General features: G+C 40.3%; 1 protein-coding gene across 1 annotated transcript in view; it reads right to left on the reverse strand.

Annotated features, from left to right (window-relative positions):
* The window catches only part of TOP1 (DNA topoisomerase I), a 117851-nt gene that overhangs the window by 61429 nt on the left and 30644 nt on the right, over positions 1-25778 (reverse strand). Inside the window, exon 3 of the mRNA XM_072631491.1 lies at positions 6615-6717. Coding sequence (XP_072487592.1) covers positions 6615-6717 — 103 coding nt within the window. The remainder of the gene's footprint in view (positions 1-6614; positions 6718-25778) is intronic.

Consider the following 25778-nt stretch of genomic DNA (forward strand, 5'->3'; position numbering starts at 1 on the left):
TAAGCAAAAGCCAACAGAGACAAAGCTTAGGGCTGCAAAAGGTGTATAGAAACATGCACCAAAATGGCCAACACTCCCATGGAAGACTCTTCCTCTTATTAGCCACATAACTGAACACCAGCCAAAGCAGCCAAATAAAGAGATGGACAAGATTTAGTTTTCACATTCTGCAAATGGACATGCAAGAAAACTAAGAGACAGATGCTGTCAGGGGTGACAAAAAAATTCCTATTGTTTCCTTTATCTGAAACAAAAGTGAACCTTAAGAAACCCAACTCTTTTAAGAACCAGTCTACCCAGTCACTTTGCTAAGAGTACAAAAAAGTATATTTGCTTCATGGCAAAAAGGTGCTTTGTCAGGAGGTCAAAATATGAGGAATTAAAAAAAGTTTTTTTTTCCTTCAACCTACATCATTTTGTTCAGCAAGTTCAAGCTTTCTCATGTAAAGAAAGCAAGAGAGAGCGCCAAAATTATTCACAAGTGAAAAGACATGGGGCTAAATTTTCCCAGTGCTTCTAGGTAAACAAGCTAAATGCTCTAATTCCAGCAACCCTTTACCTTGTACTTGGATGGAGTCCTCTGGTTATAACTCCAGTAATTTAAAGGCACTAAAATTCTGAGTAGGTCATAGCCCTAAATCTGCTTGAAAATGAAACTGGATACAAACAAGGAATGGTATAAAGGACATTAATATGGAAGTTTGCAACCCCTGCTATCTGCAAGGCGAGGGAGGGGAAGGAACTAGGATTTTGCTAACAGGGCAGGTACAAGCAATTAAACTTCTAACTCAGAAGTCACTTCTACCCTGCCCCTCATTCCAATATAACTTGGAATAAGTTGTAAGAGAATGGCACACTGCAGTTCAATATTTAACAATAGTACACTTTACGTGTTTCATTCTCCTTTCTCATTTTAAATTTGTTGTAGGAACCAGACAAATGAGCACTTTAGCATTCCCTTTCTCATACATGATCTTGTTTCTTTTCCTCATTGTTTCAAGTGCATATTTTTCTATTCCCCACTTGATCTGTAAGCACTTTGCAGACAGACTGTATCTTAAAGTTTCATGTGCAACAAGGTATGGATATCAAATGTGCCTCAACACAAACTTTGCAGATTGCTGAGGACACAGGACAACACCAGTGTAGTAGCCAATATACTGGATTAGGTCCTAAACAACCTGGGTTCTAATTTTAGCTCCCCTAGCCAATAACTAACAAGATACAGAACACTGAGCAAGTCACACCACTCTGTGATTCAGTTACCTTATCTACTAAATGAAGGCACTGAATTATATTCCTTTTCAGCTCTGAAATCTTACGATCCAAGTGAAGATGAGGAATATGAGACTGAAGAGGGAATGATGTCAGGGCTAGACATATAGATTTGGAAGTCAATCACATAGATATAGTATTACAGATTTAATTCTGAGAGAACAAATAAGAGAAGAACAAGGGGTCAATGGCTGAGCCTTACTGGATGCCCAGGTAAGAGGATGAAGACAGTCACAGAAGCCAAAGGAAGGTAGAATAAAGAAGGAGAGGGTGGCCAAACGTGTAAGATGCAAAAGTCAAGGAGGATGAGTGAGAACAGATGACAAATTCTGCCTAGAGGGCAATGACTGGTGACCTTAAATGACAGCAGTTTCAGTAGAACAGTAAGGATAAAAGTCAGATTGTGCCAGATAAGCAGGGAGTGGCTGATGAGGGAAGTGAAGGCAGTAGGAGTAACTACTTACTGGAGAAATTTATTACAAAAGGTAGGAGAGAGAAGAGTCCAAGATGACTCCAGTTTTAAGCCAGAGGCACTCTGGGAATATGGTGTTTCTGACAAGAATGGGAGTTGTTTTTAAAGGGTAGCCTGCCAACTGTAACATAACTATGACACATTGATACAATACATGCATAGACTAGAGTTTTCTCTGTAGAATGAAACTGAAGGCACTCAACCCCAAAGCACACCGCACATTGGAAGGTAAAATACAGACAGTGTGACGCAGTAGAAAGAGCATGGGACAAGGAGTAAGGAGAAGACTTGAGTTCAAATACTAATTCTACCACTATCAGGAAGTGAGCCTAAGCTTGAGAAGATGCAGGTATGTACTGCTGCACTGTGAAGGAGACATTTAAATCAATTGAAGAATCTCTAAGATGTGCTATCTGGGAACTGTCGACAATGCAGGTACAAACCAGGGATGTCTAGGCAGCATAATAACATAAGAATCTCAAAGGGAAAGGATCTGGAGAAATAGACAGAGGGAGACAAGGCAATTAAAGGTCATAAAATGTGAGGTGGGATAGAAAGAACAAATGTCAGTGGCACAATGGGGTATTGCAGAAGTCAAACGCGGCCTGGAAGCAAGGTTGCTAGATAGAGGTAAGAGTAGGAGACTAAGATTTCTTGGAAATAAACAAGGGGACAGCAGTCATAAGGTCAAAGGGACCCGAACAAGGAGTCAAGAATGGACTTGGAGTCCAGATAATCAAGAATTTCAATTAATGAGGAGTGGTAGTAGGTGACAGCTAAAAAGTAAAATGAGGGTTACAATGCCTTTCAAGTTCTAGAACCATCTATGACATGGGGATGATTTCCTGGGTGTGATATGAGCACAGCAGTCATTTAACAGTACATGGCTTCATAGACACCCATGATGGGAAGAAAAATGAGCCATTTCTAATCAATGGTCCAGAAAAGATATTACTTGCCAGTAAAAGAGTAAAGATGTCCCTACGGATCAGTCAGAGAGTCAAAAATGGATTGAGGAATTAAGTTCTCATTTGAAATTACCTACGACAAATAAGCTAGGTCCAAACGGTGGTTCTAAAGCAAGATCCAGTCCTTGCAAGGAAGCCCCGGGATGGGACATGGGAACAGGGTAGCTACTGCTGGGCACCCCTTGCTTCAGGTTTCCATATATATTCTAAACACACCCTTGACTGCCACTAGAGCTGCCAATAGGCCTTTTCACTATGAACTACCAGACACCAAGTATTTACTGAGTGGGTTACTGTGTGCTCAGCACTGGGGATTCAAAGAAGGGCAAAAACATAATTCCAGCCCTCAAGGAGTGGACATTCCAATGGGGAAGACAACATGCAAACAACCATGTATATCCAAGATACAGTTATATAGATATAGACACAGATACAAATAGAAATGGAAAAGTAAGCTCAGTGGGAAGGCACTAGTGGTAGGAGGGACTGGGAAAGGCCTCTTGAAGAAGGATTTGAGCTAAGCATTGAAGGAGGCCAGGCAAGACAGCAGGCAGAGCATTTCAAGCATGGGGGACAGCCAATGAAAAGGCATAGAATTGCAAGATGGAGTGCTGTGTATGAAGAATAGCAAGAAGCCCAAGGTTTCTGGATCTTTACAATGCATGGAGTATAATCCTGGGAAGGTGGATAAACACCAGACTGCCAAGTGCTTTAACCTCAGACAGAGCATTTTGTATTAGATCTGGAAGTACTAGGGAGTGACTGGAGTTTAATCAACAGGGGGAGTGACTTGGTCAAACCTGTTCTTTAAAAATTACTTTGAATAATCATTCTGGAAAATGATTTAGAACTATGACCCAAAAGCTGTTACACTGTGCCTACCCTTTGACCCAGCAATATCTCTACTAGGTCCATACCCCAAAGAGACTAAGTAAAGAGGAAAAGGACCCATATAAACAAAACTATTTATGGCAACTCTTTTTGTGATAACAAAGCATTAGAAAATGAGGAGGTGTCTATGGCTGAAGAAGTTACAATATGTGAATGTAAAGAAATACTATTGTATTGTGAGAATTGAAGGTGATGATTTCAGAGAAACTTGGGAAGACTGGTACGAATTTATGCAAAGTGAAATGAGCAGAACTAGAACAATATACACAATAACCATAATATTGTAAAGAAAAATAACTTTGAAAGTCTTAGAAACTCTGGTCAATATAATAACTAACTACAACTCCATGATAAAACATGCTGCCACCATCTTTTAGATAGAGGTGATGGACTCAGAATATAGATGATACATATTTGGAGACAGATTTATTTTACTTGAATGTATATGTTTATAAGGGGTTTTGTTTCTCTTTTTTTTCCTCACTGGGGGAGCTGAGCTGGAAGGACAATAATGTGGACTTGAAAATAAATCTGAATTTAAAAAAGAACCCTGTTATCTGACACCTTTCCTTGTATTGTGCTGTTGACTTCCAAAAGTTATTGAAAGGGAATCTGTCAGTAGAAGAGTATATACGGTAATCCTATTACTACAGATGTACTCCAAAGACATCAAAGACAGAGGGAAAGGAATTAGATACGGAAAAACATTTATAGCAGTATTTCTTGTTATAGTAAAGAACTGGAACCAACAAGGGTACCCATCAACTTGAGGGAAGAGATAAACCAAATGTGGCACACGAACAAGTAGAAAACTATCGCTACGTCCTAAAAATGACCAAAACAACAGATTAGGAGAAATTTGGGAAGACTTACATAAACTAATGCAATGAAATGAATAGAACTAGGAAAATAATCTACCTGTTGACCACAGTAATATAAAAAAACCCAACTGATCAAACCAGAGACCAATTGTGACTTCAGAAGATGATGATGAAGCATGCTTCCCATTTCTAGATATGGCCAGGTTGATGATTTATTTTCTACATATTTGTTTCAAGGGAGGGCTTCGATGGAGGGCAGGGGGTGAGTTAGTGCATAGTGACAGAGATGCAAAAAATAAAATAAAATAAAGGAGTATCAATAAAACATCAAAAATACAGAGGAAAAAATAAAGCCATTAAAGAGACAAATACAACAAGTTGGTTAAGAACAAGCAATGTCCTTAAAGTTAACATATACTTTGCAAACTGTATGTAATCAAAATTTACTCTATGATCCTCTACTTCTTTGTATTTTGAAACATTTCTGCTGATTATTGTTAAATTTGTGACACCCCTCCCCCCCCAAAAAAGAAAATCATTTCAGCAATCAGAGAGTGAATTGGCGTATGCGGAGACCGGAGACAGAGAGATCAATCAGAAAGCTATTACAATAGACTTGGTTCAAAATGATGATGACCTCTGTGTGAGTGGAGAGAAGGGGACTTATATGGGAAATGCTGTAAAGGTAGAAATGACAAGAACTGGTAAATGCTTTAGGTATGTGTAGTGAGTATAAGTGAGGCAGACAAAGACATCGAAATGGTGAGCTTTGGTAACTGGGAGGAATACTGAGAGTAATAAGGAATTTTAGAAGAGAAGAATTTCGGGGAAAAGATAATGAGCTCTGTCTTAAATATGTTGAGATTGAAATGCCTAAGGGATGTACAGTTTGAGATGTATAAAAGACAATTGTGATTCCAGATTGGAGCTTAGGAGAGCGGTTAGGGCTGGATGTATAGATCTGGGAATTATCCATACAGGGATGGTGACTGATCTCATGAGAGTTGGTGTGGTTGCCAAGTGAAATCATATAGTAAAGAAAAGAGAAGGTCCAGGATAGAGTGTTGGACAATCCATGATTAGTGGCTGTGGACTGGATAAAAATCCAGTAAAGGAGACTGAGAAGGATATAATAGAGAGAAGGAAGGAACAATGTTATTAAAACCTAGAGAGGAGAGGAGCATGATCAACAGAACTAAAGCCTTTAGAGAAGTCAAGAAGGATGAAGAGGGAGAAAAGACCACTGGGCTTCCTTTTCATTAGCCTTTAAATCCAGTTTTAAAAGCATCAGTCTCTCTTTCTAACAATGAGACCTTTACCCTGCAGCAGTTCTATTTCAGATCTTATGTCATATAACAAATAGAGGAAACAATCACTTGAGAACACAGAGAAGTCACCACAAAAGTAAAACTGTTCCTGCCCTCAAGACATCTCCATCACATTTAAGTAGATCTGGGGAATTTTAAGAGAGGGAAAGCAATCTCTCACTGCTCAAGGAATTTACTAAGAGCCTACTATGTAAAAAAAAATACAATGAAAAACAGAGCCCAAGTCTTTTAACTCCTGTTCTAATGTTTTCCTATTACTGGTGGGAACTTTGATTCCAAAGCTCAGCTACAGCCTCAATTTCTCTATCAGTGTGTCAATGGTAGTCAGATTAAGCAATATCCTTTTTGATGTTTAATTTCCTCTATTCTAGAGTGTGTAGGACCAGGAAAGATCCAATCCTTCCATGGCCCAAAATCAAATGACATTTCAAAGGCAAAATATTCAGGGTTCCTGGAAGATCAGTTAGATCTGTTGTTTTCAAAGAACTGTTCATCTTGAACGTTACAATGAACATACGTTCTTTGGGAAAGGTAAAGATTTCATAGCATATATGTCCACAGTTCAGGAAATTGACATCATAGGCAACGGCTTGGTACTGTTAGATAAGACCACTCCTATTCCAAATAGGCAGTAACAACATTTATTCAGGGCTCACTATGTGCTACCAAAACAGAAATCTTATCGTGGTCATCTTAACCAGCCTTCCAGAGTAAAGGGATAGCTGAGAACAAAACAGAACTCTGCTTATTTTACAACAGCACTACCTAAAATTCTAATGAAATTAGCACTGGTGTAAGCTAAGATCTTGCCAACCAATTATCTAAACAGTGTTGCACTTACTGACAAAGACACTCTTACCTATTACTGTGCTTGGACTTTTCCCGGTCTTTTTCCTTGTCCTTCTTGTGCTCTTTGTGTCGGTGTTCTCGATCTTTGTGTTTATCTTTGTGTTTGTGAGAATCTGCAAGCAGAGGAGGAGATGAGTCAGTCAAGGGAAGTCATTAGCTCTGGCCCGCTTGCCTGCCTTACTTATACTGGCTAGATTGTTACCCAGGACAGCTTAAGAATCACAAAGACAGCATTAAGTTTGCCTGACAGTGTTTATGCATAATTTCCCAAGAAGCTAAACAAGACACAGGCTTGCTCTATCTGAAGCATGTAACCTACACATCAGGCAAAAGGAAGCCTCTAGGGAATGTGGTACTGGCCCTCCACTCTTCTTTTACACCTAGCTTACTTTGTTATCCCTTATCCCAGCCATTAAAATTCAAAAGAAGAACCATTTAATGACAGATGGCTCAGCTATCTGTGTCTTTTGAGAAATCCAAACTTCTGGGGCTACCTATTTTCCCCCAAATAAGTAAACTTTACTCAAAAACAGTCTTAGTGTTTCCCTTTGTTACAAAGAGGTTTGAACTTGAGGTGTCAATAGCATATATAAGCAGAATGACTGGCATATCTAAAAAAGAAAAACAGTAAAAACCAAACCAAATCAAAACCCAAAAGGCATCACTAAAAACTTAATTTAAACAGGAAAATAAAAACCAACAAAATACGTGAAAATAAAAAAGTCAAAAAGTAATAAAGTGTTGGAAAAGGTAGGAAATACATCAGTTACAGAAACAATGACATACTTCTTAATGCAGGCAGAAGGTGAAGGAAGCGATGCTTGCTACAGCATTTACTGAACAGCTTTTAAATCCTGTGCTGACTTGCCATCAGAATGGATGGCACCAGACAGTTTGCAATCCAAGATTTAAAGATGCAGATGGCTACATTTAATTCACACTAGTACAGATCAACAATCCAATAAACATTTATTAAGCACTTTCCACGAATAATAAGGCATGGTGGTGGGAGAAGAAAAACACATAGAAGGTGAAACAGTTCCACACCCTCAAGGGTGAAGCTTGCAGCCAAATGAGGTGGAGACAAAAGTAAATACCAAGCTTTTTTTGTTTGTTTTTTTTCCTCAAGAAAGGGAAAGTGACAACTAGAGAGATTAATCCAAAGCAACAAAGCATTTATTAAACTCCTGGCTATACCAAAGGCACAAAAGCTGGGCTCCAGAGACATAAATATAAAATGAAAAACTGTTAGAGCCCTCAGCTTAGATACTCTACAAAGGGAAAACAACATTTAAACAGATAAGTATATACATGATTATCTACGGAGGGGTCTCAGGTAAGGCTTTGTGCAAGATGTGGTGCCTGGGCTGAGAATGTCTAAGGCACAAGGTGGAGTGCACCATTTGGGGAACAACAAATACCCAAGTGTGTTTAGAACATAGAGTGTATGAAAGAATGGTGAAATAACCCTGGAAAGGTATATTGTCAGATTCAGAGAAAACCTGGAAAGACATCATGAACTGATGCAGAATGAACAGAGCAGAACCAGGAGAATGACTTTTATACAATGACTACAAAATGTAAAGGAAAGCAAGTCTGAAAGACTTAAATATGATCCATTCAATGACTAATCATGACTTCAAAACACTGTTGATGAAGCATGCTTCCCACTTCTTGGCAGAGATGCAAAGTGAGATACACATTTGCAGGCATGGACAAAGTGTAGATTAGTTTTACTTGCCTATACTTATTTGTTACAAGTTTGAGTGTTAGTGGTTAGTGTCAGTGATACAAAAAAAGACAAAAAGAACATCGATAAAACATTTTAAAATACTCAGAAGAAAACAAAATACCATGAGGACACAAAAGGCAACAGTTACTTCCTTATAAAATTTAATGCACATGTTTTGGGGGCAGCAAGGTGGCTGATGGATGAGAGAGAAGTTGGGAATCCAGTTAGGACACTGTTGCAAGAGTCCTGGTGAAAGGTGATGAAGACTTGAAATAGACTGGTGGCTGTGCGAGCACAGAGGAAATAAATTTGAGCTATATTGTGGGGATAGATTGGGTAGGCAGTTAAAGAGAAAATTAAGGATGATTCCAAGGCTGTGGGTCTGTATTTACTGGAAAAAAATGGTGATGCCTTCAAAAGGGCTGGGGGGGAGGGGAAGTATTTGAAAGACTTAAGAGAGAAGATAATGAGTTCTAATTTGAAAATTCTGTTGGTGGCATCCAAGGGACAATTCACAACTTTAGATCTAGGGCTGGAAGGATTTCAGAGGCTATCTATCTAGTTCAACCCTGTCCTTTTACAGATGAGGAAACTGAGACCCAGAAAGATTAAGTGACTTATCCAAAGTCACACAAGTAAATATGAATTAGAGGTGGGTATTGAACCTGGTCCAAAAGGCAGTTAGCTAAAGTGGAATTGGAGCTTCAGAGAGTTAGATGGGGGAGTTATCTGCATAGAGATAATCCTTTTAAGTTACCGGTGCTGATAAGATCACCAAGAGAAGAGGTTTACAGAGGGTTGACAGGCCTAGGACAGAGACCTGGGAGAAATTACAGATAGGAGAAGGAACACAGGCAACGATCAGCAAAAAGCCTAGAAAAGAACAATCAGGTAGGAAGAGAATCACAACAGCAATGTGAAGAAAAGTCAAGCAAAAAGTACTCAGGAAGTGAGGCCAATCCATAGCGTCAAACGTGGCAAGCACGGGACGCAGGGTAAGCACTGAGAAAAGGCGAACAGTTATACTACGAGACCTGTGGTAGTCTTGGGGAGAGCAGTTTCATTTGAATGAATGGAAAGCCAGACCACAAAGGACAGAGAAACAAGTGGGAGGAGAGGTAGTGAAGGCAACAGGTACAAATGGTTTCTGCCAAGAGTTTCACTGTAGAGGGTGATGAAAAAATATTGACCGAAAGCACAAGGATAGTAGGGTCAAGTGAAGGGTTTTTAAGGATGGGGAAGACCTGGGTAGGTTTGTAGGCAACAATAAAAGGACCATTAGACAAGGAAAGACAAAAAATTTGGGATGGATGGAAGAGACAGAAGGGGCAAGCTTCTACTTCAAAAGAAGGGGGGACATCAAAGGCACAGATAGCCTTTAGAAACTAGAGCAAAGGAGGAGAGAATGAGTAATGCATTTTAAGGTGTGGGATATGGGAGAAGATGGATGGAGCTCCTGAGAATAGCCTCTATTTTCTCTTTAAAGCCACAGGCAAGGTCCTCTGGTGGTGGTGTAGGAGCTAAAGGAAGGTTTAGATCAGCTCAATCACAGAGAGTAGTGTGATGGAGTTAATTAGTGAAGAATAAAAAGATTAGCTGAGGAGCTGAGTTGAGGTTAGATAGCACATTTTCAGGGGCCTCAGTCAGCACAGTTGTGTGAGTCCATCTATCAGGGTTTAGCAGCTTGAGTATAGGAGTGAAGGAGGACAGGCAAGAGAAGAGACAGGAGGGAGTTTATCAAAACACAGGCAGCAACAGACAAGAACAAGGGACCTGAAAGAAGAGGGCAGTATATGGTTGAACATACACTGTATGGTTAACAAGGGGGTCAAGACTGCAAAAGGAGGAAACGATGGCCTGGGAACAAAAGGGAGAGATAGTGTGGAGTGGACGACACTGCAGTAACAGCTGGCACAGCGAGTGCCATTACATTGTGAGCACTTTGGGGCAGGGACCATTCTTCACCTCTTCTTGTATCTCTAGTGCTTGGTACAGTGCCTGAAATACAGCAGGTGCTTAATAAGCATTTACTGTTTTGACTAATGAGCACAGGAACAGTTGGACCTGAGTTCAAATCCTACCGCAGACATGTACTGGCTCTGTGGCCCAGGCCAGTTGCTTTGCCTCTATTAGTCTATTTCCTAATTTGCAAAATGGGGGTGATTACAGCACCTGCTTCTCAGGGTTACAAATAAGCATATGTAAAGTGCTACACAAATGCAGGCTACCGTTTATTACAAGATGTTTAAAAATAATAATAGCTAGCATCTATACAGTGCTTTAAAGGCATTGTAAAGAGTTTTACAACTATTATTTCATTTGATCCTCATGACAAACCTGAAGTAGGTGCTATTAGTATCACCCCCACTTTATGGAAGAGTAAACTGAGGCTGAAAGAGGTTAAATAACCTGTCCACGGTCAGATGACCAAAAATGTCCAACAAAGGACAGGTTTACAAAAGACCAGAAGACTGATGAGAAATGGAAGGATGTGAGTAGATTGTGATCAGAGAGAACAAATTTCAGAGTTTTATAGAGATAAAACACTTTATGGAGAGAAACTGAAGGGGAAGGTCATGAAAGCTGAAGAAGTTATGAACTGGGAGGTCAGGATGCTTGAGAAGATAATATGACTATCCGCAGTTGTCAATTATAAGCGTGCTGCTATTTGCCCTTCATTCCCAAAGAAGACCATGACATCAGGGAGGTGATGCCATGACATGCAAGTGAATTGGATTTAAGCGAGGGAGAAAGGGCTGTGCAAAGTCACCAGCCTCTACTTTCTCCTCCAGAGCCTCTGGGTTCAGTGGTCAGAAATAGATCAGGACGATTGGAGATGGTCCAGGATGGGTAAGGGTAAATACTGAAGTAAAGAAGACTGCTGAAATCCTTCAGAAACAGAGGGAAAATTCTCATGGCTAGCAGATAACAGCAACAAGGCTCTAGCTAGGGTGAGAGAGATGTATGGAGTGAACCTCAAAGGAGGAAATATGGATGAGTGATGAGAACAGAGCGAGAAGTGGCAAAGAGCAGCAAGAAGTAGGCCTACTCTTCCTCTTGATAGAATGCAGCAGAGTGAAAGGAGAGGAGAGAGCTAAAAACATAGTGTTTTCTGAGGGAACCAGGTTTCTGTGTAGTTAGAAAGAGTAAGATGAATAGAAATGTGTTAATGATGGAACAGGGAGGGCACAATGGAAACTGAGGGCAAAATGGACCAAGGATAAGGAAGGATAACATGGAAGCTGATGGGTATGAACAAGTAGGGAGAGGTACCAGAAAGGACAAAGAGATTTTTGCCTAGACAAGTGGAAACTCTGTGTTACAGGGATTAGAAAAGAAAAAGGTGGAAACTTGCTAGCCACTGGATGTGGAAGTAGAACTATCTGACTGGGCTTGCAAGTTCCTGTGATGGCAGAAGGTAGGATAGATTTGTTTTTACTCCAACACCAGGGCAGATGGGAGATTTGGCCAGGAATAAGTCCCTGATAATGAAGTTCCCAGAGGTCTGAATGAAACTTACATTTGGTGCTAGCTCCTTTGCCTCATTCCAAGATGTCTGTAACACGTACCTATGTGATCTTGGGCAAGTCACTTAATAGTTTCCTCCTCTGTTAAAATGAAGGGACTGAGCTGGAAAGCCTCAGAAACCCCTTCCAGCTTTAGACCTATAACACTCTAAGATGGTAAGGAACTGTATTCTCCCTATACAGTATGTGAACTAAACTTTGAAGGAAACACGGGATTCTAAAAGACAGAAGTGAATGAGTACGTTCCAGGCATGGGGGTGCAGCCTGCACAAAGGCATGGGAGAGGGGAATGGGCATATAGAGAGCAGGGGACTGTGGGCCAGAGTGTGTAAGGGGGAGTAATCTGAATGAAGTCTGGGAAAAACCAGATCATGGGCAAGACTTTTAATGCTAGGAAGGAAAGAAACAAGCATTTAAGGGCCTACTACGCGCAAGGTATTATTCTAAGTGCTTCAAAATATATCTCATTTGATCCTCACAACAACCCTGAGAGCTAAGTACCATTATTATCCCCATTATACACCTGAGAGAACTGAAGCCAACAGAAGTTATAAATGACTTGTCCAGCATTATATAGCTAGTGTCTGAAGCTGAATTTGAACGCTGGTCTTCCTGACTCCAGGCCCAGCACTCCATCTACTCAGCCAAATAGAGAAATTTGTGTTCTATTCAAAAAGCAACAGGAAATCACTGAAAATTTGTAAGTAGGGAAATAGGAGGGTCAGAACTAGCTATGTGGAAGATGCATTAGTTGCCATTCCTTCTTACTAATAACTGATATTGGGTTTCAGCATTTAAAGTCTTTTCTTAGCAACTATGTGTTTTTTCATATATTCTTGGTAATTAATAAAAATGCCATACCACTAAGTGCAGGAATGAGCAATATTTGGGGTGCAGAGCTTTTTGATCCAGGCCATTCCAAATCTGAATACTGTTTAACCCTGAATCTAGATAGGTAACAAGCCAGAAGGTCCTAGAGCAGTGTGGCCTACCAAGCCAATGCATGGATAAGGTGATTTGGAAGAGCAAGCCTAGCCATCTGGCATACCTTCTAGCCATCATAACATCAGTTAGCAATCAGAGGATGGTCCCTGTTTCTCGGAAGGCCACCTCTCTGGTGAGCCCAAATAAAGTCTGGCAGCACAGCCAGAGTAAATCAAGCACCACAGCTTAAATCTGACAAGCAAAGTTTGGCCTTGATTGTGGGTTGGATCCAGAATGCAGATCACATCACTGGACCATGCTATGATAACATACAGATTACAGTAAAGCACAGACACACTGTTAAGAAGATATTGCCAAGCTTTTAAGGAGATTAATATGACAAATGATAGCTTAATTATAGGGGAAAAGTGTTCTAAGTAACTAAAAAGCATTAGACTCAAAATGAAAAGGAAGCTAAAGGTACGACAAAAGACCAGCTCCAAGTATGTTTGAAGTAACCAGCTTCCCAATGAAAATTTATTCTGAAATTTCTCAAAATGCCAAGAGTTTCAGGGCACAGTCCTATTTCTCCTTCCTCTCCCCATGAAGTGACTATTTTAAGTATGTAGAACCACCTTCTACAACATGTCTCTTACTAAAAATGCATGTACGTAGAAATATTGATGGTTGTGTCTCGTTAGCTCTGTTGGTATTAATCCATTCAGGTACTGGGTATAAACTTCAAGTTCATTTATTCAAAAAATCACTTTTAAGTGCCCACTATCAGTAGGCCCAGTGTCCTATGCTAGGAGAGATAAAAAGATGAGTGTGATGGATTTCCTGGTCCCATGGAGTTTATCATTTAGTATGAAAGATCAGACCTAGCTACAAATAAGTGAAATACAAATAGAATGTGATTCCTCAGAGCACTCAGAGAAGCTCTCTATTGGCCCTGTCCATCGTGTTTCTTAATAGTTCAGATGACAATGTAGACAGCACCACTTCTGTAATCTTGAATTTCACATTTCACTTAACTTCTACGGACTTCAGTTCTTTCATCTGTAAGGTAAAGGGGTTGAACTAGGCCATCTAAAGATAGTTTTAAGTTCCATGAGCCTATGGATCAACAGATTTATCAAAAAGATGACACAAAGTGAGTAGGAATAACTGAAGTGGTGGAGAACTGGATAGAGAAACTAACAAGATCAAATTTAACAGGCATATGTATAAAACACATTTAAAAAACATTCCTTGCAGACTACATATTTATCCCTTATAGTGAAATTCATTTAGTAAATTACCAAATGCATTGAAAGCCACTGCAGTCTTTAAAAATTAGTCATTTACCTCCAGGTATTTTAAAAATACATCGTTATATTCAATTTCATTGGTTAAGAGAAATGATTAGAAATAAAAAGCTCTAATCTACTGCACTTTATATCAATAAGAAACCCAGCTGACAAATAGGTCATGGTAATAAACTTCTCATTTTTTAAGCATTCAGAAATTCCGGATGAAGTCAATGCAGCCTCTGATGAAGCAGTAGGGTCAAAAATGCAATCTTGAAAATAGCTATTTGCCTATGAACCTAAGGCAAATGATATTTTATGTTAAAAAGCAGAAAAGCTTGCTGACTTCTCTTCTCTGCCATAGTACAACAATTCCAAAAAGATGAAGGGAAAGAGTAGAAAGTGCTTTTTCCTGGGGGGCGGAATTGGCAGTGCTAACAAGACACTCAAGGGAAACACTTAGGTCCAATGAGTACCTAACTAAACAGACCGAACTAGGATACACTCAGAGAATTAGTCATCGATTACTAAATTAACAAAACTAAAGAGGACGGGGAGTAGGGACTACCTTTCATTTTAGGGAGGAGCATTTGTGACTTTCTATTACAAAGATGTAATGAGTCAGTGTCAAAGGTAAAGAGAAATCAATCCCAAAGATTTGGTCTTCAAAGTCCATGGAACTGTGGAAAATGGAGAGATGGAAGGAGGGGAGAACAAAAAGATATGAGTTGGACAATAATCCAGTTAATCAGATTTAGAACTGGTTGAATGGTTGGACTTAAAGAGTAGGCATTAATGGTCTGATGCCAATTTGGAAGGTGGTATCTTGTGGAGTGCCCTAGAGATGTCTGACTCTGGGTAGTATTTTACTCAAGATTGGCTAAAAGCATGGTTGGCATAGCTTACCAGACCAGATTTTCAGATGACAGAAAACTAGGAGAGATAACTAACAAAGTGAAGGTCAACCCAGATCCAAAAAGATCTTGACAACCTAGAATGTGGTCTAAGTCTAACAGTATGGCGTTTAATGATGACCTATGTCAAGGTTTACACTGGGGAACAAAAAATCAATTGCAGAGGAGAGGTGAAGTCCTTAGGAAGCAGCTTATCTAAAAAAGATCTAGGGATGGGAGGTCAGTGGACTATAACCTCCATGAATCAATATTCCCAAAAAGCTAACGCAATTAAGCTGCATTAAGAGAGGGACAATGTACAGGACAGAGGGAGGCAAGAGTCCCCCTCTACTCTGCCCCGGTCAGGTCATACCGTGAGTGTTGGATTCAGTTCTGGACGCCACATTTTAGGGAACTGATAAGCTGGAGAATGTCCATCCACAAAGGCAACCAGGGTGGTGAAGGGCCCTGGAAATCACAAGACTCAGAGGGAACATAACTGTCAGCAAGGGCTGTATTTGAAGGGCTGCTGTGTGAAAGAGGGATAAGATCTGTTCTGCTTGGCCCCAGAGGACAGAACTAGAACAGTAAGTAGAAACCCCGAGGAGACTTAGTTCTGAAAAAACTTTCTAACAAATCGTTCTCCAAAAGGAGAACAGGTTGTCTTTGGGAGGCAGTAGGTTCCTCCTCATTGCAAGTCTTAAAAGGATAAAAAACTTGTCAAGTAAGTTACAGAGGGGATTCTTCAAGAAGGAGCTGGACTATCCAGTTTCAGAGATCTCTTTCTGCTCAGATTATGTGATTCTGAAATTGTCTTTTGAAGATGTATGTGAGTGTGTATACATATGTGGAGATAGAAATAGATACATACATATATGTATATATATAAATATACAGGCAGCTAGGTACATGCACATGCAGAAATACTGTATTTTGATATTGCTCTGATGGGTGATTCTAAGGGAATGTGAATCCTGTAGTCTGCATCTGTTTCCATCCTTGAGAATCTCAAGTTAAACATGAAATGAATGACTACTCAATTACAATCAATGAATGGGACTTTAAAAAATGTATCACAATGCTGCTATATTTAGAACTGTGTGACCTTTTTTAAAAATGTGGGAAGGATTTTTCCAAAGATGAATGTGTCTATATTAAACTAACAGATTGGTGCCAGCACCTTGGCCTCTTACCCTGGAAAATATTTCTGCCTCCTTGCCCAACTGCTGTAATTCAGTGGACATCTTATATAACAATGTTGGAAAGGAAGTCTTAAAGGTTCTACAGCAAGGTTCTTTTGGTTTTCAAGTGAAAGGTGGTACATATCAGAATGAAAGGGCATGCTGGCTTTATTGGATGATGAATCAGGGAGCTGGTATAAGATCCCTTGACACTTCAGGCTTGCTGGCTAAGTTGCTGCCTTGCCAAGTCCCTGGGTTATGACCAACAGGACACCAGGCAAAACTGTCAGAGGAGATGATAGGGGCAGAAATAAATGTTAGCATTATCCTTCAACCAGAGGAAAATGGAGGCAAATAACAAACTGCTCCATTCCAGATTTACCACTAACTCCTTGAAAATGCACTACTTCCATCACTGTGCTACTATAACAAAATGGAGATGAGCATAAGAAAATTGAACAGAGGAGACAAGCCTTATCTTAGGAGACTCTATTTCAATTCATCAAAATTTGAGTTACTTTGCATTTGTTGAACAAGACATCTTGCCTGGGGAAGGTGGGGAGAAGAGGGTCTGGAAAGGCTCTGTGAGACCACCTGCCTGGTAAAGACAACCAGAGCAAGATTTTTGCACACCCTAAACAAAGTTCTGAATGTTGAACTTCTACCACCTCTTCCTGACAACAATGATAACAGAAAATAACTACAGAGCTATTCAAGATTTGCAAAGCATTTCACATACAATCATCTCCTTTGGTCTTCACAACAAATTTGTGATTACAGGAATTATGTATTCCCATTTTACAGATGAGGAACTGAGGTTTAGGGTGGTTAAGTGACCTGCTCAGGGTTTCACAGTAAAGCTGTCAGAGACAGGGTCTGAGGCCAGGTCTCTTTTGACCTCAGGTTGAGCATATTTTGCCTCTTGACAGAGTCTATTTCAATCTTCATTTGTATAGACTGGCATTTATTAGACAAAAAGAATTCTCAATAAATCCCACTTTTATACGTTCCCCCATCCCTCACCCCCGCCCTGGTCAGCCAAGGTTTTGAACCTTCACTGGGACTTAGAAAATAAATTACAGCCTCTCAAGGAGAACAAAGTTTTCAGCCATTAAAAATGTGCCTTTAAAATAAAGATGTGTTCATATCTATCTGATTGGCTAACATGACAAATCAGGAAGACGATAAATGTTGGAGAAGATGTGGGAGAATTGGAACACTAATTCATTGTTGGTGGAGCTGTGAGCTGATCCAACCACTCTGGAGAGCAATTTGGAACTATGCCCAAAGGGCTACAAAAATGTGCATATGCTTTGACCCAGCAATATAGATTCTAGGACTGTATCCCAAAGAGATCGTAAAAGTGGGAGAGTCCCACATGTACAAAAATATTTATAGCAGCTCTCTATGTGGTGGCCAAAACCCGGAAATCAAGGGGATGCCCATCAATTTGGGAATGGTTGAACAAGTTGTGGTATATGAATGTAATGGAGTACTATTGTGCTATAAGAAATGATGAACAGGAAGACTTCAGAGAGACCTGGAAGGACTGATATGAACTGATGCTGAGTGAAAGGAACAGAACCAGGAGAACTTTGTACACAGCAACAACCGCAGTGTGCAAGGAATTTTTCTGGTAGACTTAGTCCTTCATAGCAATTCCAGGACCTAAAACATTCCCAGTGGACTCTTGAGGCAAAATGTCTTCCACATTCAGAGAAAGAACTATGGAACTGGATCGCAGAATGAAGCAGACCATTTTCTTTTGTATTATGTTTTGTTTTGTTTTATGGTTTCTCTCATTTGTTTTAATTCTTCTATTCAACATGACTAAGGTGAAAATGTATTTAATAGGAATGCATGTGTAGAACCTATATAAGATTGCATGCCATCTTGGGGAGGAAGTGGGGAAGGAGGGAGGAAGGTAGGAGATGGAGGAGAAAAAATCTAAGATATATGGAAGTGACTGTAGAACACTGAAAACAAATAAAATAATTAATAATGATATGTTAAAAGCCATCACACACTACATCTTCCCCCAACACTGTGTTTTGCTTTATACAGCCTGTCCACTTTTAGTCCTAGCTCTGCTGGTAGTTGAAGGTAGTTCAGCTAAGCACAGTCCCACCATTTTTGCCTACCTGCATAGCTTAAATAAGATATGCACCTAGAAAATCATGCAAGTCAATAGTCAAAGTTCATCCTTTCCTTATTGGGCAACATTAAAAAATGAGCTTCATGGTGGCAAAAATGGTAGATTTGGTTGTTGCCTAGATGGTCATGCTGGCACTTTTCTAGACACAAACAAGGACTCCAATACAAGGCAACATTTCCACTACGCTGGATTTGCTTTTGAAATCAATCAGCTATGGTTTCCAAAAGAAATTTCAGAGACAATTGGATAGACGTTTACCTTAAGGCCTACATAAATATCAGCTATTATAAGAGAAGCAGACTGGAGTATAGTAGATAGAATAATGGAAGGCCAGGGTTCATATTCCACGTATGACAATACTTTTGTGACTCTGGAAATGTCATTTCACCTGCAAGCCTCAATGTCCTCATCAGCAAAACGAGTTTTGCAATTCCCACTTCACAATGCTGTTGGCTTAAATGAGATCCTATGTATAAAGTGCTACGCAAACTTTAAAGCATCATGTAAACGTCAGTTATTTATAATTCTTTGTCAAGGTAAAAAGGGAAAGAGACAAAACATTGGAAGCAAAGCCATTCCAGTTTTAGTTAAATTTGGTGCACCTGCCGTAAAGGCCCTGAACACCTACCCAATCCAGAGATGTTAATTCAGCCGCTGCAAGTTTAAAAACCAAATACGATGTCAATCTGAAAAGAACTAAGACCAAGGGCGGACAACCTGCAGCCTCAAGGCCACATGTGGCCTTCTAGGCCCTTGGGTGTGGCCTTTTGACTGAGTCCAAGTTTTACAGAACAAATCCTTTTACTAAGGGGATTTGTTCTGTGAAGTATGGATTCAGTCAAAGGGCCACCCGTGGGGACCTAGAGGGCCATACGTGGCCTTGAGGTTGCAGGCTCCCCACTGCTAAGACCATTTTGACTTAAAGCACAAGAAGAAAAGGGCTATAACCAAGCAGAGACCTGAGGAAATACAAATTCTATCAGTGGGAAAGTCAAGATGATAACATTCACTAGCTATTCAAAATGTGTGTGTTTGTCCGAGAGAGAGAGAGAGAGAGAGAGAGAGAGAGAGAGAGAGAGAGAGAGAGAGAGAGAGAGAGAGAGATTACCAACTTCTGCTGCTTATTGCTAATAACATTTAAAAGATAAAGAACAAATTGTATCAATTTATCAAATCAATCAAATACTGACTGACATCCTAAAGATCTTATGTATCCTAAAACAAAAGGAACAGTCAGAGCAATGGAGCCCACAAAGGCAACTGAACACAGGTCAACAAGTATTTATAAAGGGCCTACTATGTGCCAAGCACTATGCTGAGCCAGGGGATAAAAAGAAAGGAAAAAATAATATCTGCTTTCAAAGAGCTTACAATCTAACAGAGGAAGCTAATTTACATAACTATATGTAAGTAACATATGTGCAGGGATCAACTGAAAATAATCTCAGAGGAAAGCACTAACATTCAGTGGGAAAAGCTTCTTGCTGAAGTAAGGTTTTAGTTAAGACTTTAAGACAACCCTTGGGGTATTTTACTCTCATGACACTCAGAGTAAGGACACGTGAACAAGAGAAAATAGGCGAAGTCATGGAGATGACAAAAAAGTCAAAGACTGAAGTTGTCATGCAGCCTCAGAAACTGAAATCTGTGTATCCCTGAAACTAAAAAAGTCCTGGGATGTAGTGTGTGGATCGATGAGTCACTCAATGGCCTCCCTTCTGTATTATAAAGTGCTAGGAATCACCCTAATGATAATCATTCGAATGACAGAAAACTTAATTATCATGTACAGTGTTTAAGGCTTCCAGAGCACCTTCCTCACAACAATTCTTTGAGATGGACTCCAAGTTATTAGCATCTCCATTTTGCAGGTAGGGAAACAAGGATCAGTGTGGTTAGATGATCTGCCCAGGGGCATATATCTAGCATCAGGACTGGTCTTTGAGGCAAAGAAACACAGAATTTTAGAACTGTAAGAGACACAAAAAGATTGTCTAGTCCAAATCCAGCATTTCACAGATGAAAGAAACTAAAGCCAAAGGTAAAGCAATGTGCCAAAGGTCAAAAGGAAGGAATTAGAAGGCTCAGGATTCAAACTGAGGTCCTCCGACTCCAATTTTGGTAATTTTTGTCTACTATTCCCTATTGTCTGAGTAGAGCACTTAGATGGTGACCAACATGCTTTACTGGACAAAGAGGGAAGAAATGACTTTGGGCTTCTTACTCAAGTTCAAATGAAACATTTCTGCATGTAACTTAATATGTCTGATCTATACACAGAATTATCACCCATTTTCACTCAGGAAAACATACCAACTCCTCTGACCTACTACCTCCCCTTGCTTTTATATGCCAAAGAGTGTGGTACTGTTATAGCAGCTGAGCCTAGAGAAAGGCTGATGGGAGGCCCTTGGGGCAAGTTCAGAGCCAGGCCGTCACCATGGAGATTCATTCAGGGGGAGCCAAAGGCAAGACTGCCAAAAGGGGAACTCCAGGAAACTAGGGAAACTCAAGGCAGGATACCAGCCACGGAGGAATCGGCAATAGGCAGAAACAGAATGTGAAGAATCTTGCAATGGTCAATATGTGGTCACTGTTTTACTCCCTGGCCTACTCCATAGGCGGCTCCATTTTAAAAAATTTATTAACGTTTTTTCCTTAAGAGGTCTCTCATAACAAAGTAAAACAAATCAGCAAAGCAAGAGGGACCTCATCTGAAAGTGCATGCAGCATTTTCCATCTGTAGCACCTTCTATCTCTATTTTTTTAAAATAAATTTCAATGAGCAAATCTATTTTATTTCCCTCCCACCCTAGTAAAAAAAGGAGAAGAAAAACATTCTTTAGAACAAATATTCATAATCAAACAAAATAAATTCCCTCGCTGGCTATCTACAAAAAATGTGCCTCATTCTGCACCCTAAATCTGCCACCTCTGTCAGCAGATGGATAGCATGTTTCCTCATGGGTCCCTTGGGGTCAAGGTTTATGCATATAACATGGGCTGAAGGGACAGAGTCAAGCCTGTGAGCAAGAGATTCTTGGGAATTCCCACATGAACTTCTCTGGCCCATAGCTTTCCCTACACCTGGAACTATAATCGCCACAGTTGTGACTGGTAATAATCTCTGTGATTGTGGTAAAGGGGATGCAAAATTCTCAGGCCTTCAGGAATGTTGTGGGGGCAGGGGGACGGGGGAGTGTCAAAAAAATGGAGAAAAGAAGTAGATGTGGTTCTGTGAGTTAGGCAGTTAGGCAGGGTGAATAGTAGCACGAGCACAGCCAGGAACTTCTGGGAAGGGAACCAGATGTGCCAGGCAGGCCCAGAGCAGAAGACTTGGGTGCAAATCCTATCTCTGATGCTTACTACCAGTGTGGTCTTGGACAAGTCACTTAACTTCCTGGGTCTGTTTCCTATATTTCCATCTCTAAGGGCAGATATAGACAGCCATGTCTATAATCAATGCCTAGATATTTATCTATAGATACAAATAGCTATAAAACATGGGGTTTAGCCAGGATGGCCTCTGGCATCTCTTCCATCTCCACCTATGAGCCTAAGTTTAAAGCTGGGTCATCACCATGGTGATCTGTCAAGAGCAGCAGAACAGTAACTAAAGAGAGGTTGCCAGTAAGGGAAATCCAGGAATCATCACCAGGGAAACTCAAGCCAGGGTGCAAGGCACACAAGAATCGGTAACATGGAGGAAGAAAACGCAGGGGAGGGGTGAGCGGGGAGAGAAAGACGCTTGCAATGCTCAGCAGGAGGAACTATTAACTCACTGAGCTACTATGGGGTCCTTTTTGGCATGTGCACTGCCTATGTCCACCCATACTTCTGAAAATGCCCTGCAGCCTGACTGATACATTGTCCCACACAACCTAGGCACAAAGTGACAGCCTACAATCAGGTACACGAAAACAAAAATGACTTAAATTTCACAAGCTTCAGAACCACAATTGCTTAGACCAAGGTTCATCTAGTTCCTAAGCAGCTGTTTACTAGATGTTCTGTTGGCTGACAAGGGTTTTAAAAATTTTCGGAGTTGAAAGATCAGACAGTCTAAACCCCATTGCTTCATAGAAGAAACTGAGTTCAAGATACTGTGACTCACTCAAAGCCACCTACTGAATGACAGTGAAGTCTAGAATAATCCAGGCCTCCCAACTTTTAGTCCAAGGTTTTGCCCATACACTATACTTAAAACATAATTCCAAGCTATCTCCTCTGATCCCACCTCATTGGTAATAACCTTTCCCCTCAGACTTCACAGAGCACTTTGATTTCTAATGATCTAGTAGTGCATTCGTCACGTAATATATACCATTGTATACTAAAACTATCTATGTGGGTATCTCATTCCCCTACTGAACTGCAGTATCCTTTAAAGCAGGGATCATGTTTTATGCAAAATGTGTATCTCCATCAGGGCCTACCACAGAGCAGATGTTCAATAAATGCTGTTTCGTTGCTGGGTAGTGAATACATATGACAGCCAAATTAGGATTCAAAATTATCTTCAAAAGGCTAAGAACCTTGGGTCCAAACTAACAAGATGAATTTTAATAGAGATAAATGCAAGGTACTACATTTAGATTCCTAAAACAATCCATCGACCACATACAAGGAAAAGGGGCCATGACAGCAGTTCAAGTGAAAAAAAAAAGACTTGGGAGTATTTGTTGACCACTAACAGTGGAATGTATTCTTGGGTTGGTATATGGGCCATTATGCACCAGCCTTGTCCTTCCACCTGACCTGACTCAAGTTGCCTTCTCTTGCATCTATATCTAGGGTTAGGATGAAGGAAGAGAGCATTCATTTTTGAAAAAGCACATAAAACTCTGGCCTACGTTAAACTTAGTAGTTCCTTTCAGCTTGGGAGCCAAAAGAACCTACAAGTCTTTTCCAGTGTACAAGCAGCACCAGCCAATATCCTGGTGAGCAGTTTGATTTCAGCTAGGAGTTGGCTAATGCTGTTGCCAAAGTTTGTTCCATCTTGGATTGAGACTAAGGTCAAGTCAGCCCCAAGCAGGAATTTGTAACATGCTATTAAGGAGGAAAACTATAAGGAACTGAGTCACACCCATGGCACAGAAATCAAATCACTTCCTCATCTGCCAAAGTTCACTCTGTGATGCAAAAATTGTTGGAACTCAAGAGTGATTGCAGCCATGTACAGGAGTGTGCCCTTTGCTTCCTTGTAAATAAATACGCACTATTCTCTGGCCAAAAACAAGTTGTGAGAGCATTCATAGGATTAAGTTCTTCAAGGGACCTTAAGAGATCGTTTTAGTCTAATCCTATCATAAAGAACTGAGAGGCCCAGACAAGTTAACGGATTCCCCAAGATCATACATGTAGTAAGGTGGTATGTGGACATAACTCTAGATCAATTTAACCATGCTGCTTCTGGCTAGCCTTTCCTCATCCAAATGTTTTTTGTTTGTTTTGTGAGGCAATTGGGGTTAAGTGACTTGCTCAGGGTTACACACCTAGTTAAGTGTCAAGTGTCTAAAGCTGAATTTGAACTCAGGTCCTCCTGACTCCACGGCAGTCACACCCAGCTGCCCCTCCCAAATGTTTCAACACTATGTGCATCTATGTAACTGGATGAATTTTCTCAAATCTAACCACGGATCTGTTGTATGCAGTTCAAGTAAAATAACTGGGTTGGATACAAAAAGTTATTAAAGCATAAGCTGCCATTCCTGAATAGGTACTATTAGTCTCATTAGTAATAATAATTATTAACAGTAATAATGAACAGAATCATGTAGCAGAGAGCTGGATTTGGACCCCCGAAGTCTTCAGTTCCAATTTTTGCCACTTACTGCAGTGTGACCTTGGGAAAGTCATTTCATTCTTTCTAAACCTCAGTTTCCCTTATGTGTAAAATTAGGATGATAATCTCCACCTACCTCGCAGAAGACCAGTAGAGAGTTTGTATACTCTGGAAATTTAAGCTATGATTATTATAACTAACAGTGTCTGAGATGTAGAACTGGAAGGCATCTATCTCAGGTCACTGAGTTTAAACTCTCATTTTACAGAAGAAACTAAGGCCAGCCCAGAAAGGCTAAGTGATGTGCTCAACTAACCTACTCCTGATTTGTTAAAGGCTATATCAGTGGAGTAAAAAAGCTTTGGCAGGTCCTTCCAAGTTAGAAAGGTTTTGAACAAGGGTAGGGAACTCCTGCTTTTGAATGTGGGTTCAGAGCTGGATTATACATCTGACACCTGGAGGCTGGCCTAACTAATGTGCAGAGAGCCACCAGCAGAAGAAGATTGTGAATACTTTCTAAGGCACAGAGAAGTTATAGTTTGTGCTCAAACAGATGAAGCCTTGGGGGTCTCTCAAATTTTCAATCTCTCCTCATCCAGGGATTCCTTCCCTGATGCCTAAGAACACACTCAGGTCTCTTTCACCCTTAAAAAACCCTCACTAGATCTTTCCAACCCTGCCTGCTAGCCTTCTATTTTTCTCCTCCCCTTTCTGGCTAAACTCCTTGAAAAAGCCACCAACACTGGGGACCTCCAATTCGTCTCCTTTCATTCTCTCCTAAACCCTTTGCAATCTGACATGACTTTTTAACTGTTACCATTAGTAAAAAAAGTTACCAATGATTTCTTAAATGCCAAATTTAATAACCTTAAAAGAAAATCCTCCATTCTTCCTGACCCCTTTTGCAGAATCCGATACTGTCGATAACCTCTTTCAGGGCACTCTCAATTCTTCTATCAAGTCTCCTTTGAAGATCTTCAGTCACATCATGCCCACTACTTGTGAGGTGTTCCTCAAATCTGGCCCGGGCTTTCTCCTTTCTCTCTACATTCTCACATTTGGTGAGCTCATTAACTCCCAGAAGGTCGATTATTGTTACAATACCAATGATTCTCAGATTGATATATCCAACCCTAGTCTATCTCTTGGGATCCAGTCCTGCATCATCAACGGCCTACTGATCTTTTGCACTGGATGTCCTGTGGGCATCTCAACAACACATCCAAATCTAAGCTCATTATCTTTCCCCTCAAATCTATCCCTCTTCCAAAGAGTCCTATTATTGTCAGAGGGCACCGCCATCCTCCCAGTCACTCAGTGTTATCTTTGACATCTTACTGGCTAACCCCATATTTAATCAATTTCCAAATTTTCTCTTTTCTGCCTCTACAACATCTCCTGCATATTCTTCTCTCTTCTTATCACTTCCATGGTCACCACCCTAGTTCAGGCCCTCATTACTTCTTACCAAGATGATTACAGTAGTCTTCTAATTGGTATCCCTGCCTCAAGTCTTCCCAAATTCTTCATATTCATTGTTCTTATGGTGCAATAATATTGCATTATATTCATGTACTACAATTTGTTTAGTCATTGCCCAATTGATGAACACTCACTTTGTTTCCAGTTCTTTGCTATCAAATAAGTTCAGCATTAGTTTAACAAAGGCCACATTGCTACCAAAGAAG

Source organism: Notamacropus eugenii, chromosome 1 (assembly GCF_028372415.1).
Source record: "Notamacropus eugenii isolate mMacEug1 chromosome 1, mMacEug1.pri_v2, whole genome shotgun sequence".
NCBI classification, from domain to species: Eukaryota; Metazoa; Chordata; class Mammalia; order Diprotodontia; family Macropodidae; genus Notamacropus; species Notamacropus eugenii.